The 15,442-nt window shown below is 39.9% G+C and overlaps 1 protein-coding gene across 4 annotated transcripts in view; it reads left to right on the plus strand.

Moving 5' to 3' along the window:
- The window catches only part of IMPG2 (interphotoreceptor matrix proteoglycan 2), a 63,600-nt gene that overhangs the window by 39,176 nt on the left and 8,982 nt on the right, over nt 1-15,442 (plus strand). For 2 of the 4 annotated variants that reach the window (XR_010472302.1, XM_021293248.2), the window contains exons 8-14: nt 659-820; nt 4,053-4,111; nt 5,487-5,504; nt 7,528-7,772; nt 8,384-8,466; nt 12,209-12,533; nt 13,084-14,831. Coding sequence is in view for 3 of the 4 variants with exons in the window: in XM_021293248.2 (XP_021148923.2) it covers nt 659-820; nt 4,053-4,111; nt 5,487-5,504; nt 7,528-7,772; nt 8,384-8,466; nt 12,209-12,533; nt 13,084-14,831 (2,640 nt within the window). In the remaining variant the exon portion in view is untranslated. The remainder of the gene's footprint in view (nt 1-658; nt 821-4,052; nt 4,112-5,486; nt 5,505-7,527; nt 7,773-8,383; nt 8,467-12,208; nt 12,534-13,083; nt 14,832-15,442) is intronic. The other 2 variants (XM_021293252.2, XM_065061505.1) reach the window with 2 other exon arrangements.

Here is a 15,442-nt window from a genome sequence, read left to right on the forward strand (position 1 = left end):
TCGGCGTATCTGCAGTTCGCCTCATGAACATCCCACACAACTGATTTTGGTTTCTAGCTGGGGTCAACTAAATGGCATTGCACTAGAGTAAAGATGTGCAAATGGAAAATAGAATTATCTGCAGATAGTTCTCAAAAAATGTTCTTGCTTAGTGGATTGCATCATTAGTTGACTCCTCTGTCCTTCAGGCTTCATGACCACCCCGTTACAGTGCAAGGTGAACAGTGGTGCTGATGGCTCAAATGAGCATGCTGTGCTTTGGACTGCAGTTTTCACATGTCATTAAATATATCCATGATCATCAGTGTGACCCATCAGTAGTGCCTTGAGGTGTTCCTGTCCATGCAGCATTTATGGAGAGGGTTCATGTTTTCTGCCCCATTATGAGCTGGAGAAACCACTGGGCTTGCAGCAGCTGGAGGAGTTTCTGGCTCGCATAAGAAGGATGTTTGGACCCGGGCTTAGGAATGTAGTGTACTGCTGACAGATAGCATACCCTATGCACCCATATGTATCTAGGGATGCTTTTTACTTGGATAGGTAGGAATCCGGTCTGTGGTGAATAACAAGGATTTATTTCTGGGAAAATAACAAAGGCCAAAAGAAAAAAAAGACATTAAGTCACCTCTTGTTTTCTCCCCTCTTCCTTCCCTTCTAGATCAATAATGAGATAAAAAAACAGGATGAGAAGCTAATGAGACCTGTAACTGACCAGATGATTGAGTTCAGCATTTTGATTGCTGGTGAAAAGTACAGTGAGGAGCTGAAGGACCCAGCTGCTGTGAAGCGTCAACTGCTCTCTGAACAATTCCTCTCTCAGGTGATTACCCTCCCTGGCTTCCTTTCTCTTTTGCTGGCTCTGCAAAACAATAGTAGGAGGTAGCACCTGTGTTAGGAGCTGCCTTTTTCTCATGGGCTCTGCAGAACCAGCTTAGGGCTTTTGTTGCCTGAGGCCAGCTGGAAAATATGCACTTGCCATGAGAATACTCTGTTTTGTCTGACATGATGATGTTTTTGAAGTAGCAGTGTCATATATTGTGTGTGGTTTACCAGCTGGCAAGGACCGATTACTTCACTTTTCTTCTTGTGTTTCACATGAAATAGCCTGCTATCGATTTTACAGGCAAAAGAGATAAAAGTATCTTTTTGGGAGGATCAGAAAATTATGCTGAATCCCTGAATGGGGACATACTCTAAATATGGGACCTTTCTGAGGGACCGCTCCCTCTCTCTCTCTTTCTCCCTTTTTCTGGTTTCATTAATTTTCTTTCCCTCACATTAGTGAAAGAAACAATGTCAGATGTTATTAATAGATGAAAAACATTTCCACTTACTGTAGCCCTTTTAACGACCTATTTCTACTAGGGCTAACTTTTGGCCTTACCATCCCTTCAGAATTTTTCAGTACCTCTCCCTCCCTGTCAGTGTTACTTCAGAAGAGCTTTTAAACTCACAGAGAAGTCATAAGATTCTTGTTTGCCTCTTGATGCAAACTCATTAGTTCTTAAAAGTTTTAGGACTTCAAAATCTTAAATTTTAAAGCTATATTTAACATCTCTTTTGTGACCGGTCTGACTGGAGTTGATTTCTGTGCTTTCTAATCTCATTGTCCTGTTTTAATTCTTCCATAACATAGTTGGTTTGAAGCTGGGGAGTGAAAAAGATAATTTGAGGGTCCTAGCAAACCAGCCTGGTGGCACTCTCAAATGGCAGGAGATGAATCAGCTGCAGTTCACAGAGTCACAGAATCGACTGGGTTGGAAAAGACCTCAGAGATCATCAAGTCCAACCCTTGGTCCAGCTCCAGTCCATTTACTAGATCACGGCACTGTCATGTCCAATCTCAGTTTAAAAACCTCCAGGGACGGCGAGTCCACCACCTCCCTGGGCAGGCCATTCCAAGGCCTGACCACCCTCTCTGTAAAGAATTTCTTTCTAATATCCAGCCTAAATTTCCCCTAGCAGAGTTTAAGCCCATGCCCCCTTGTCCTATTGCTAACTGCCTGGAAGAAGAGACCAATCCCCATCATTCAGAGCCATCAGCCTGCACTGAGGCAGGGCTGGAATGCAGCTGGAGGAATTCAGATACAGCAGCACAGTATTGATGTGGAGTGCAGGCACAAGGCGTACAAGTCCATCAGCATCTGCCTGTTATGTTATGTGGGCACACCTTGGGTCTCCTGCAGAAGCTGAGCACTGAAATGGGATTTAGGATGTCTGAAGGATTACGCCGTGTCCAGATTTTAGACTGTAGAAGAAACTCTGGCATCAGTCTAGAGAATCTGTCTACACAGAGCAGGTGATAGGTGGGGAAATCAGAACAACTCAGGAATAGTAGAACTGCTAAGGAACGACATTTTGAATGAATCATCGTGCACTGCAGTGAGATACTCTCTGAAATCTAGGCTGCCGAGATAACTCTCGCTCTTCATTTATGCCCAGGATCAGCAGTGCATGTGAGCACACTTTAAACCACTCCAGCCTCAGAAGGGTCCTTAAATACGTGCTTAAATCCCATTGAGTCAGTGGGAATGAACCACGGTTTAGACTGTTAGGCAACTACTTCAAAGAAAAGATACAAATGTGCATATACATATAAATATATACATATATGCATGTTTTATTAAAACTTGATTTCTAGTTAATTTAATTAAAAGTTTTAATTTGTATGCTGCAAAGGTACTGGCCCACCAACATAAAAATGTATATTTAATGCATGATCATATTGTTGTCTCCTAACTTTCTGCACCCTATTGTTCATGTTATGGTTTTAATTTTGTTTATAATGGTGCTAATTTCATTACCATCATTTTCTTGGGGCAGAGACTTTGTCTTTCCTTTCTCTTGGGAGAGGCACCTGGGATGCCATACAGCAGCACATCATCCGTCTTATCTTTTCTCTAGCTTTGCTTCCTTCTTAGTCCCATTTAATTGGGGTTCTCCGCTGAATTCCTTTTACTGGGATTAACCCTGTGCCAGATTCTGGGCCAGATGGGAAAGAGATGTACTCTTCACTGCAGCCAAAAAGTATCATCACAACTGTCACAAGTTGCTAGTGTAGGCTAGACATCTTAATTTTCCTAGGTGGTGGCCAAGTAGCAATGCCATTGTGTGTGTGTGGAAGAAATGTCAGATGGGACAGAGTCCACCTGGCACACGGAAGTTCCACTCCTTTGATCCCTTGCCTGGTTTTCTCTGTGCTTGGATAAAGAAGCTCTTGAAAAAACAAGGAAGTCAGCAGCACTTAGATTGTTTAAGTCTCATCAGAGACAATTTAAAAATAGGAAGACTGGGGAGAGGAAGAAGAATTTGAGGAGTAGAAAGTAATCCTCAACTGGCAAAGATCATTTGGGAGGAAAAATACAAACCCCAAATCAGCGTGAACATGCAATATTCTATTTCTTGTTTATGTCTTGTGTAATAGAGTTGACTACTGAATTAGGCCTCGATGTGCTACCAATTTGCTGCCCTTAGTCGTCTTTTTGGAGTAGCACTGCTAATCACTTCTGCCCTTTGTATGCTCAGGGCAGCAGAGGAGAGCCGTGGTTTGCACTATGTAATGCATTAGTAGCTCTCTGGAGTCTAAGAAGTCCCTGTTCCTATGGTGACCGCTGCTCCTCTTGTTTAAGTTGCTAATGTCCAAAGCATTTTCCTGAATTCTTTTTAATCCAAAGAGGTTTGAGAGACAATGGAAACCTTTTGGGAAGAGAAGGGTTCGTGCTGCATAAATAAGAGGAAAAAATGTAGTCTGCTATGGGCAATGCAGATCTCTGCAGAGTCTGTTTGCATTTCTCCCCCTTTGAATATTTCTATACAGTCTTTGGGGAATGCTGGATATTGTTCTTCATACTTTTTCTTTTGCTTTTCTAATAATGAAATGATGTCACCAAAACTCTTCTTTGACAAAGAGAGAGAATATTCAACCATTTTTCTCCTATGAGAAATAACAGCTCAGATACATTTTTAGAAAATGTTGAAAATACTTTTTGATTTTTCCCTAAATGAGTAGGGTGGAGGAAATGTGTTAATTTTTTGTTTTCCTCTTAAAATAGATCAAAAGTGTGTTTGAAGGACTACCTGGATACAAAAGCATCCATGTCCTGGATTACAGGTAAAAAGATACTGATCCATACATGGTGATTGAAACTGAGCATGTACGATGGTGCAGTGTGCTTGCACCACACTTGCAAGAATGTCGGGCATGTGTGTGGGAGTTTGTAGCATGTGTTAACCAAAGCACAAGCACTTTCATGTTGGTACCTCTATATACAGAGGCTGAAATAGAAATACAGAACCATGTGTAAATGTAATCATCTCTCTTCTGCTCCTGGCATCCATCGGGGAATAGATATGCTTGCCTTGCTTTTATGACAAGGCATTCATATTCAAGATTCTATCCTAAAATTAAGAGAGGTCTTTTCTAATTTAAAATTACTATCTGATACTTCTTCAATACTGTTGACCTGCCCTGGTATTAAACAAGAAAGAACACAGAAACCTTTTTTGAAAAATGTATTTATTTTTTTTTCCCAATTTTTTTAATGTTAATTTGGGATGACTCTAAAGACTGGTGTTTGAAATATGTAAAAGTCTTTCTCCCATTGATCAAAGCAAAGGCCAGTGAATAATTTGACAAATGAGTTGGGTGTTTTAACTCTATTCTTATAAATATTTTTAAAGACTAGTTTCCTCAAATAAATTTGTGCTTAGAATGACATTTTAAGCTAAGTTGGGGAAAAAAAGGGATCCCGTGTATTATGTATCAAACATTTGATTTCTGAGTTTTGGGGTCACAAATTATGATTTTTCTCGAATAAACTGCATATCACTTTCAGTATCTAATGAGACTGTTCATAAGTTAATCTAAATTGTGTTTTCTTTGAGACGCTGTAAGCTGTGTTTCTTAGAATTTATTGGCTGGAATTTTCTAGGTATAATACACACAAGTAACAAAGCAGCTATAGTGAGAAATGTTTTCTGGTTAGAACTCTAGACTGCATTTAGTTTCCAGCCTGGCAGGTAGCAAACCCTTCCACCTTGGTATTTGCAGTCCAATGCATTTGCAATCTCTTAGTTCCTTTGAGAAGACAAAAAGTTGGTATCTCTGGCAGAATACAAGAGGTGTGTGCTCTGCTGTGCAAGACAAGTGTTTGTAAACGTAACCCTTAAGTAGAATTAGTGACCCCCGATTCTCTTGGTACTGACGGCAATTTAACTGCATTATTTGCAGTAAGATGAGATGGCTCTGCTCTGCTGATTCCTTGTGATCAGTTGGAAATACCTCAGTTCAGTAAAAGCAGAGCAGTGTGTTATGTAGCAGAATAACTATGCAGCTTATAACCATTTTGCTGTGTGTGGTTTTTCAAATTTTTTGTGTGCCCTGTAGAATGCCCAAGCAAATTTTTCAAAGATAGAAGACTTAAAGGAAATTATAGCATTGATTTAACAGGTTTTGCTGTTATGTTTTGTTTTGTTTCTATATTTAGCTCTCCTGAGGACGACAGGTAAAGACAACTTTTAAATATATATATTGCCATAAAACACATGGAAAAATATGTTTAGCTGGAGGACACTGTTTTGGGGATTTGTAGTTTTGGCTCCAGACTGAGATTGTTATCCAGCATAAATAGTATGTGAGGGACTTCTACCAGAAACTGTAACTGCTCTGTTATGATTACGGATAAACCTGATTTTCTTATTTAAGTCCTAATCATAAAATGCTACTTGTTGAAAGTCTTCCTAAACATAAGTCTGGCCTAATTTGTGTATAGGAGTCTCTTGTGTGAAGAAAGCAAAACTGCTTAATGATAGCTCAAGGTCTTTATACTTTGCAGCAAAGTCTTGGAGAGATATATGATGATTGTTGTTATAGAAATTAAAGTAGGTAAGAAAAGCAGAGTTTTCCAGCAAAAGCGGCTTACTTAGCTACTTCAAGGCCAGAGGTGCTGCACATTTTAGCAGTAGTTTTACTAATGTTCCGTAGCAGAAGATGGTGTCAGTCTGGACTTGATTTTGTTAGACATATGCAGGTTAAGCATCCAAAATTTTCTTCCTTTGGTATCGTTTTAAGAATTTCACAAGACAGAAAATGAACTGCAGCCTTTAACTTACTAGATGTATTATGTTTTGTGTGTGTATTTCTCAGCAAATGTGTAAGCAGCTTCCATAGTTTAACAGAGAATTTTAATTTTAGAAGAAAGGTTAGAAAACACAAATCTCTTCACAAACAGTAGTGACTCAGAGCCATCCTCTACTCTGCACTTCTGCAGGCTGAGATGCCTGAAACTATTTGCAAAGGTTGTGTTCCAAGTACCAGATGTTTTCGCTGCTTCCAGACAGATGAAGGTGTCATTGTTATTAGTTAGGAATTATTAACTGCAACTGACAGAGCAGTTGTATTAAGTCTAAATGTTACTTTTGAGGAGCATGCTGTATTCCACCTCTGTGGTGCCTTTTTCACCACTGCTGTCCTTTTTTATTTCCCCTGCTGATTGTTGGCACCCATGGTGAGCCTGTGCTGGGCTCATTTCAATGGCAGAGTGAGCAGCAAAACTCCAGCAGGCTGCTGGGTGTAGTCAGGGTGTGTTTGCTGCTTCTGTCTCTCTTATATCTGGTGCTGGGGTTTTAGAGACTTCTCTGAATAGAGCCATTACTTCAGCTACCCAGTCCAGCTCTGTGGAATGAGGAAAACCTGTCTTTGGAGCACATTTTTCTAACACTTCATAGATTACGTCATTTTCTTGCTGTGCTCCATGTACAGCCAAAATATTTTATATTGTCTAAAGCTCCCTTGTGTTTATGCCCAATGTATGGTAAATCTGATTGCTACCTGTGCTGTCATGTGGGAAATGTGGGACATATTCAGGAAAAGAAAATTTAGAAAATGGAGGTTAATATGAAAAAGCAAAGCTGTACACAGATACAAAGCCTTTTTAAAGAACAAATGACCAAATAAGTCTAGAAAAATGTTCCCAATTATAAACCGTGTTAATTACTATTTTATTACTACTAAAGACATTATTTCAAGCATATTGACACTGCACAGTGAGAGTGATCAGGGCTCCCTCTTGCTCCTGTGAATTGCTGCCTATATACAGTCTGGTTTTCCTGGCTGTTTTGGTACCTCAGAGCCATTCCCATTATTTGCATTATCTTAAGGTCATCACTCACATCACTGGATGTTGGTGGGCCCATGAATAATGCTGTCAGAAAGCCAAAGTTTTGGTCTGCTTGTGATCTGTCTACCATTCACTAGTAGAAACACAGGGCTGGGACCAGACCAGATGGTGGGTTTTGGTAGCCTTTTCCTTGACAACTCTGAAGGGGTGGAAAACACAGGCGGGCATGCAGAGACAAGTGTGAAAATAATTATTTTTTTGTATCTCAAATCATTTAAAACAATGTATTTTTATTTTTAAAAAAGGTTATGGACACAGCTTCTTGGGGGGAAAATATCATAGTGTTTGCTACATGATGGAAAACTTTGGATCTTTCATCTGTGTTCTCTTTCTCTTTATACAACTGAAGTGGGGTGGAAGTTCACTATGCTGTTACATTTGATGGAAAAGCTATCAGCAATGCCACCTGGGACCTGATTAACCTTCATTCCAACAAGGTGGAGGACAACTCCTTCATGGGCATAGAGGATAATCCAACCGTTGTGTACACCATCAGTGATTTCCGAGACTATATTGCTGAAATCCTCCAGAAAAATGCCTTGCTTGAAAACATTTCCTTGTCATTAGACCCTAACTCTCTCCAGCTTACTAATGGTGGGTATTAATTTTGACACATTGATGGGCCACACACATCTGAAATCTTATAAAATAAATCTCAGAGATGAGTGAATTATTCACCTGTCCTCTGACTAATTAAAAAGAAAAAACAAAACCAACTGTGTCGTAGCTTGTTTTTTTTCTGATCTTAACCAGATCAAGTCTGGAGCAGTAGTATCCCAGTCTCAGTGCATTAGAGTAGCCTCTTTTTGACATCAAGCTTTGTGATATGCAATTTCAGTAATACTTCAACAATTAACAGGAATAGAAGGGGAAATGTGTTTCACATGATGCATCTTGCACCAAGATGACCATCAGCTTAGCAGCTCTGTGTTGGCCTGGACCAGCACAAAGGAATTACCTGGTTTATTGCTGGATATTCAACGTTCCAGGCAGAGGTAGTGGAGGAGTGCTATTCTCATCTTCTCTCTGTACTTCCCATCAGTGATCCGGGGGCGTTTCCAGAAGCAAAATCTCTCTGGCAAACTTTTTGAAAAGATTTTACTCACAAATCTGAGATGAGGGAGGGTTTTTCAGTCAGTCTTCCAAAATAGCTTCCTCACACTGCTACTGCAGCCTTTATATCCCAAGTATTTATATTTCCACAGTGAAAGAAATACTACACCCGACAGAAGATGACCCATCCTGGATTACTGAGCATCCCATTGTGCTGGAACGCACAGAGTTCGATGTGAGTATGGTTCTGAGCAGCGGCCTTTGAACACATTTGAACAGCTTAACTCAGCAAGTCTGAATTACTGCCAGCACACAGAGCTTCTCTATCCTGTTGATCATGCAGAATCAGTAGTAGAGAAAGCACACCATATACTGGAGAAAACCCTCTGATGAAACCTCTCATCTGATAATGTGATAGCTGTTGCACAACAATTTTCTGTGATCATCTTCTATTACATAGCAGTACCATGTTCCTGGCTGTCCACCCAGGTCTTGCTTCTTAGGCTTCCTTTGTCTGATTCTTTCATAATGTTTAAGCTGTAAATTGCTCTAAAGACATGATTGTCCCCACAATACTACCTTTCTTTGGAAAGCAAGAAACAGATGTAAGCAGTAAAGCTGGCAGCTAGAAGAGCTGCCATATGAAACGGTCGGTTTCATATGCTCCTTTTATTATTTTATTGCTTTCACCGAAAGTTCTCAGTTCAGTTTTAAAGTGATGTCCATCCCCTTAATGCCAGCAAAGGAAACAAAGAAAAATGAAAGCCAGTGGTTACTTTTTTTTTTTTTCCTTTTGAAATCACAATTATCTCATGTGATTACCTCTCGAACAATCAAGGACATAGACTAAAGTTCCCCATTGGGCAGGAAACTTAGTATTCCTGTAGCGTTAGTATCCTCATGTCTGTACAATGCAATGGGGCTTTAAGCAGAGATACCGAGTGAGGTGCCAGCAAGGCCGAGATTGAGTTCATTACTTCTGCAAAGAGCTAGAATTTCTGAATAGTGGAGCGTTGTCTGGGCTTAAGGATTTATCCAGTAGTTTTCTGCTCTGCACTCTGTGTAATGCAGGCATGCCTCCCAAGAAGAAATGAGCTTAGTTCATGCCATAAAATCCAAATCTACCTATGCTTGATGCTAGGCTTTCACTAAGTTCATTATGAGATAATATTGTGAACACAGACACATTTAATTTCAAGCCAACTTCTGAAATTTTTATGGAAGCAAAATTCTCAGTGACTTCACAGAACCCAAATATTCTTGTTAGAACAGTCACTGGTGTAATATTCTTAGTTTCATGCTAGTTTTCCCTGCATTTTAAAAACTAATAATTGAGGTCTAAAATGTAAATTCATATGGATTTGCCATAAATGGCTTAAACATGGTGTGGATAAACATGAACTTGACTTTCAGGAAACGGCTTTCTCTTTACTAGAGCTATCTAACTAGATTGAAATGTTGCAGAAGTTTATTTTAGTAAGACAAAGAATTCTGCCCTCTTTACACGCTATCTGAGGATACTCTGGCAGATGTGCAGGCAAGAAGACTTTAGAGTAGAAGTAGCTTTGCACTAGTTTTAAATCCATTTTAGGGACTAGTATGTGCAAGAAAAAATTCTGGAAGTTACATTTTCTCATAATGGACTATGAATAATAATGTCATCTACGTCTTCAGTCAAAAACTCCAGTTATGTAAAAGATATTGAATATATCCAAAAAACAGCTGTGTACAACCTGTAATACACAGATAATTTGGGAAGTAATTTCAGATAAATTTCAGGAAAATCATAAACATGCTTAAAAAGTAAGCAAGGCTGAAATGATTAGTCAGTTGCTTCCATAGATGTCAAACCTTTATGGTTCAAGTAGGTACTGTTAAGTTGAACTGTTTCCTATGAAAAAGATTTTTGCTATTATTTTTCCTAGCTGATTTAAGTTGGATTTGTACTATCATACATAGTCATGACATAATGTGGGACTATCATGACTTCACCATCTAATTGCTAGCAGATCGTACCAACTAATCATTAATCCTTTCCTTCGAGTTTTACAGATCTCTTAAAAAGTGAAGAAAAAAAATCAAGTCTAGTTTTTGAAATCTGTAGTTTCTTGTCATTTCTTTTGAGCTGTAACAGGTAAAATGCTCTAGCATGCTGAATACAAAGCCTTTCTGGCAGCAGAAAATGGAAAATCAGGGAGGGGGTTCTGTGTTTGCAGTCATCTGTCATATTTGTAAGCCTTTCAAAAGACGTTAGCAAAAAACAGAACTTGCCAATATGATATTAAACTTGTTAATATAATATATTGCACTGTAACAAGAATCTTTGAATAATGTTAGTTGTCATAGGAACATCTATCCACATTCAAATAAATGATGAAGTGCAATCCCTGGCAACTGAATGTTCACATTAAAAAAAACAAAAGTATTGAGAAGCTATTGCTGGTAGTCATTATTCATTCTTTATGGAATTTATATGTGTCATTTGTTTCTAGTCTTGCACAGTAACTTTTTTTACAGCTTTATTTATAGTGGTCGATTTTGCCAAAAAAGATAATTGCTGGAGCACATGTCTTTGTTACCATATAATTCAAAAATGTGAGGAGACTCTGGTGGCATAACAACTGGCTATAAAAATGTGATCAATACAGGTAGACAAATAATTAAGTAAGAATACCTTAACTGGCTCCTTACCAAAGCATTCAAATGCAGTTTGAATGAAGTTGAAAATTTAATTCCCCCACATTTTAAGCAGAAGTAAAAATTCAAATTGTCAAGTATTTGGACTCTCCTTGTTACTCATGCTGGTCAAGTAAAAGAAAAAGATTAGACAGGAATGGTGAGTTACAGAAATAGTTACAGTGCTTTTGAACTGTAATACATATCACAGAAACCTGTGTCCACTGCCCACTTAACTTTACTAGTCACCATCAGGAGCTCGTTAGTTCTTAGTTAGCTGCTGCTTCTTGAAGTGTTTGGCAGTTTTTCATACCCCAAGGTTATTTTTTGTCCTCCTGAGACTATTGCACAGCACTGATATCCACGTGAAGCACTGATTCCTGGGTTTTAGGCAGTCAGCTTCCTTTCGTAATCTTGACCAAATAACTCTTCATTGGTTTTTCCTAATATAATTCTCTCATGAGAAACTGTGGTAGTAGATTAATTTTCAAAGATGAAATGTGCTAAGTATTCTAGCTGTAAACCAAATAATGATTGGGGTATGGAGCAGTAAGTAAACCATGTGCAAAAGGAGATTGAAAACAAATTATTTTTTCACATTTCAAACAATTTGCAAATTCATTGTGCATAGTCTTTGTTGTTCATCAGTGTGGCCAATAGAGTTGTTTTTCTGCACAGGCATCTCAGCTTTGACACTAAAGTTATTTCAGGTTCTATATGTTCTTCTTTACATTATGGTCTTTGTTTTCCTCCTGGGTTCTCATACTCACATGCTAAAAGCAACACAGGACCGCAGGGTATGCATACATTCTAGTTCAGTTTCTAAACTGTTTTATGTATCATAGTAACTATGATATTATAATTACTGTATTGATTCTGTAGCTGATCAATGATAGCTGCTAAGACCTCTTCGTGCTTTAGGAAGGCAGGCACTACATTTATCTTTGGCTTAATTAGAAATGGACAGATCAATTTGGGGTGGTTATGGATGGTAAATCTCTAATTGAGCTGAACTCCAAACAATCTGAATGGCTTCTTTCCCTTTTTAGTGGACACGACCAGACGTGAAATGTATGTCGCAGTGATGTGCATTTTACGTATACATTGCACATGATTAGGAAAGGGTATATATTTGTCAGTCCTCACAGTGTGGCCCCTCCTGCTTCTGTGCATTACTTTCTCACAGAGGCAGGAGGCAGCAATACCAGATTTTGCTGTTGGCTGCTGCTGATACCCTCGATGTGCTCAGCCAATGCTTCCCCTGTAGTAGTCAAAATATTAATAGTGAGTTTATGTTCCAGGACAGCACCTTTTTAGCTGAACGGCCTTCAGCAGATGAATCAACTGTCAGCAATACCTTGCCCTTTGATTTCATCAAACCAGATTCCACTTCAGAGAGTGAACAGTCCAATGACAATGAAATCTGGCCAAGACCAGAAAATCTGGACTCTCAGGCCAGTTTGGCACCTGAAGCTCCACTCTCCTCAGAAGCTGACGTCACTTCTTTGCCTGATGGGCTGAATTTAGAGGATGGGAATCAGACTCCTCATTTGGTCACTGCATCAGTGTTAGAGCATGATTCTGTGGACACTCTGGAATGGCTTCCAGCCTCCAATTCTTTAGATGGTGAGTTAATGACATTAACTGAAGCTTAAATTTGGATGCCAGTGCTTCCTCATAGTCACCAAAGGTATAGTTCACCAAAATGACTTTTCAGAATGGTCTAAAAGTTTGTATATGTTTCTCTGATAGTTTTTACCTTTCCTGTGTATGCGTATCCATGAACAATATGCTAATGTAAAATGGTTGTAACAGCCAATTATGCCTGTTTATCCCTTCAGGAAATGGTACACACATGAAACTTGTTTAATTGTACAGAAGTATTTTCGTACCAGGCATGTTTGGGTGATAACTGATCTCTGAAGCAGAGTGACTACCCTAAGGATGTGTCACACAGTTACTGCTTTACTGCTTACTCTGCAGTCTTGACTTGGCCCATAGAATATCTGAATGAAAAGTGGGTTTCATCAACAGGGGTCCTCTGACTTTGGCATACAAAGGCCAGGATTTATCATGGCAAACATGCTGAATACAGATCTACAAGCTATAAAATGAATGGAATTTGACACCTTTTATCATAAACAACAACTAATTGGAAATTTGTTTTCATGTTTAGTGTTTGAAGATACTGGACTATCTGAAGAATTTCTTTTGCCTTCAAGTCCTCCTCACCTTGTGCCTGAAGAACCTCCATCTACAGATGATTATGCAGTTCCTCTGCTTTCTGCACCAACAGTGGCCTCTTCATCAGTCATAGAGACTGATATTAAAGAAACAGTATCTGCTGAGAAGGAAGATGTAACTCAGGGCAGTCCTGCAGACAGTAACAATGCAGACTCTGTGTTGCATAAGTCTGTGGAAGAAATTCCTTTGCCCTTAGAAGTACACCCTGTGGAAGATGAAACTGATATATATCTTGGAGATAGAGTTATATATGATGAGGGCTCTGGTTCAGCTTTTGATGGTTCAGGAAAAGAAATTGAACCAAATATTTGGCCTTGGGAAGAAGCAACACTGGAACCAGTTTTCTACCCTAGTCCTGATAGCTGGCTTGAAGATGACAATGGGTCTTTGTTAATCAGAACTGAGGATATTCCTGAAGGTATGATCTTAGACTATATCCTTAACTCTGGTAACAAATTAGATGATGTTCCTTCCAAAGATGAGAATGAAGGTTTGGCCAATATAAAAGAAGATTTCCTTGATGAGTCTGAAATATTTGTCTTTCCAGAGACTACAACGCAGCAGGTACCTCTGTTACAGACAGAAGAGCCATCATCTGTGGAACCATCTACACAGACAGAAACACTGAGCATGTATGATTCTTCTTCTGTTAAACCATCCGTTGTTTCAGAGCCTTCAGTGGACCATTTCTTTGTAGACATGCCAACTGGAGAGGCACCTGTCTCACCACACAATACAGGTCTGCCTGTGGAAGATGGCCTCCTTACCTCTACAGGGACTGTCAGTATGGAGCAACCTGAAGAGTCCAGTGTAGGTCAGAACATTGTTTCTGAAGCAGTTGAACACCAAAAGGAAGACAGGACAATGGTAGAAGAAATATTCACAGTAGGGCAGACAGATGTAGCTGAAGCTGCTACAATAGGCCACTTGGACACAAGCTCTTCAGAAACTATTCTGACTGCAGATCCTTCCATGGTAAACCCTGATATTTCCACAGAAGAGCAGCAAACCCTAGATTCATCATTGGCAGGCCAAGACACTACTGGATCAGCAGTGAAGAAACCAGCTGATACTTGGTCTACTGACAGAGCACTAGAAAACTCATTAGATCAGACAGTGCAATCAGCAATGCCAACTGCCACTCAAGTTGCAACTGCAGCTCCTACTGTACTAGATCAGACCACTGTTCTAGATGGCTTTGCCGTACAGGGTGGTACAGACCATGACATGCTTGGTTCCATGAGCTTCAGCACTGCTATGAACCCTCATGTAACAGGGAGTGTAGAAACAAGCACTGAGCTTCTGTCCCATCTCCCTCCTGTGGGATCCACAGTGTCATCATCTGTAGCTACCTCAACAAAGCTGGGAGATGGAACAACAAGAGTCCTGGACATTTCAGTGGACCTGGATCGTGTGAGCACTGTCCACTTTTCTCCTGAGCTGACTGAGGGGGGAAGGAGCATGACTGAAAGTCATGTGGAGTTAACAACTCGTGTCCAGTCCACAGAGATGGCCAGCGTGGCTTGGGCCACACATGAAAATCGCAGTAGTACTCCCATCCCATCACGAGCTCTAGTTGTGTTTTTCAGTCTTCGGGTTACCAACATGATGTTTTCAGAGGATCTGTTTAATAAAAACTCCCCTGAGTACAAAGCGCTGGAACAGCGATTCTTGGAACTGGTAAGGATCGCTTCTATGTTTAGTGTCCACTGCCAGATTGACAAAAATTGTTGGTAAATAATAGTTTGTTGGCTCTCTTTTGCAGAGAGCAGCTAAAGACTGGTGTTTACAGATACTGTGTTATCTCCATGGGAAAATTCTGTCTGGAAATGGGTGGGGTAGGGTGTGGTGTTTGTCTTTTATTCAGTCAGTAGCCTCTCCAAAGCGTAACTTTTTAACCCTGTGAGCCAGATGCTCAGCTGGTGTCAATAAATGTAGCAGTGCAGATGAAGTCACTACAATGACCCCCTTTACTTGCTTCTAGAGTGCTCTGCATTTAGCCTATAAGGAGAAAGTAAATAAATGGAGGCTATGACAAGGTAACTTTTCTGCAGCACGTTCAACTCATTCTAAGTACAAGGTAGTTCCAGGGACTAAGCTGTTCCTAAACTGATGGCTAGCAGAGCCTCACAGGAGTTATACAACAAAAACTGTCAACTTTTAACTGGGAAATTCCCCTCTCCTGACTGAAATGAATATTTTGTTGTGGAAGATGAAGGGAGTAAAGGAGAGAGGGAAGGGGGACATGCTCAAAGGAAATACTCTGTAGTACAGCAAGTGTGCCAGGTGCT

This window comes from Columba livia, chromosome 1, assembly GCF_036013475.1.
Source record: "Columba livia isolate bColLiv1 breed racing homer chromosome 1, bColLiv1.pat.W.v2, whole genome shotgun sequence".
NCBI classification, from domain to species: domain Eukaryota; kingdom Metazoa; phylum Chordata; class Aves; order Columbiformes; family Columbidae; genus Columba; species Columba livia.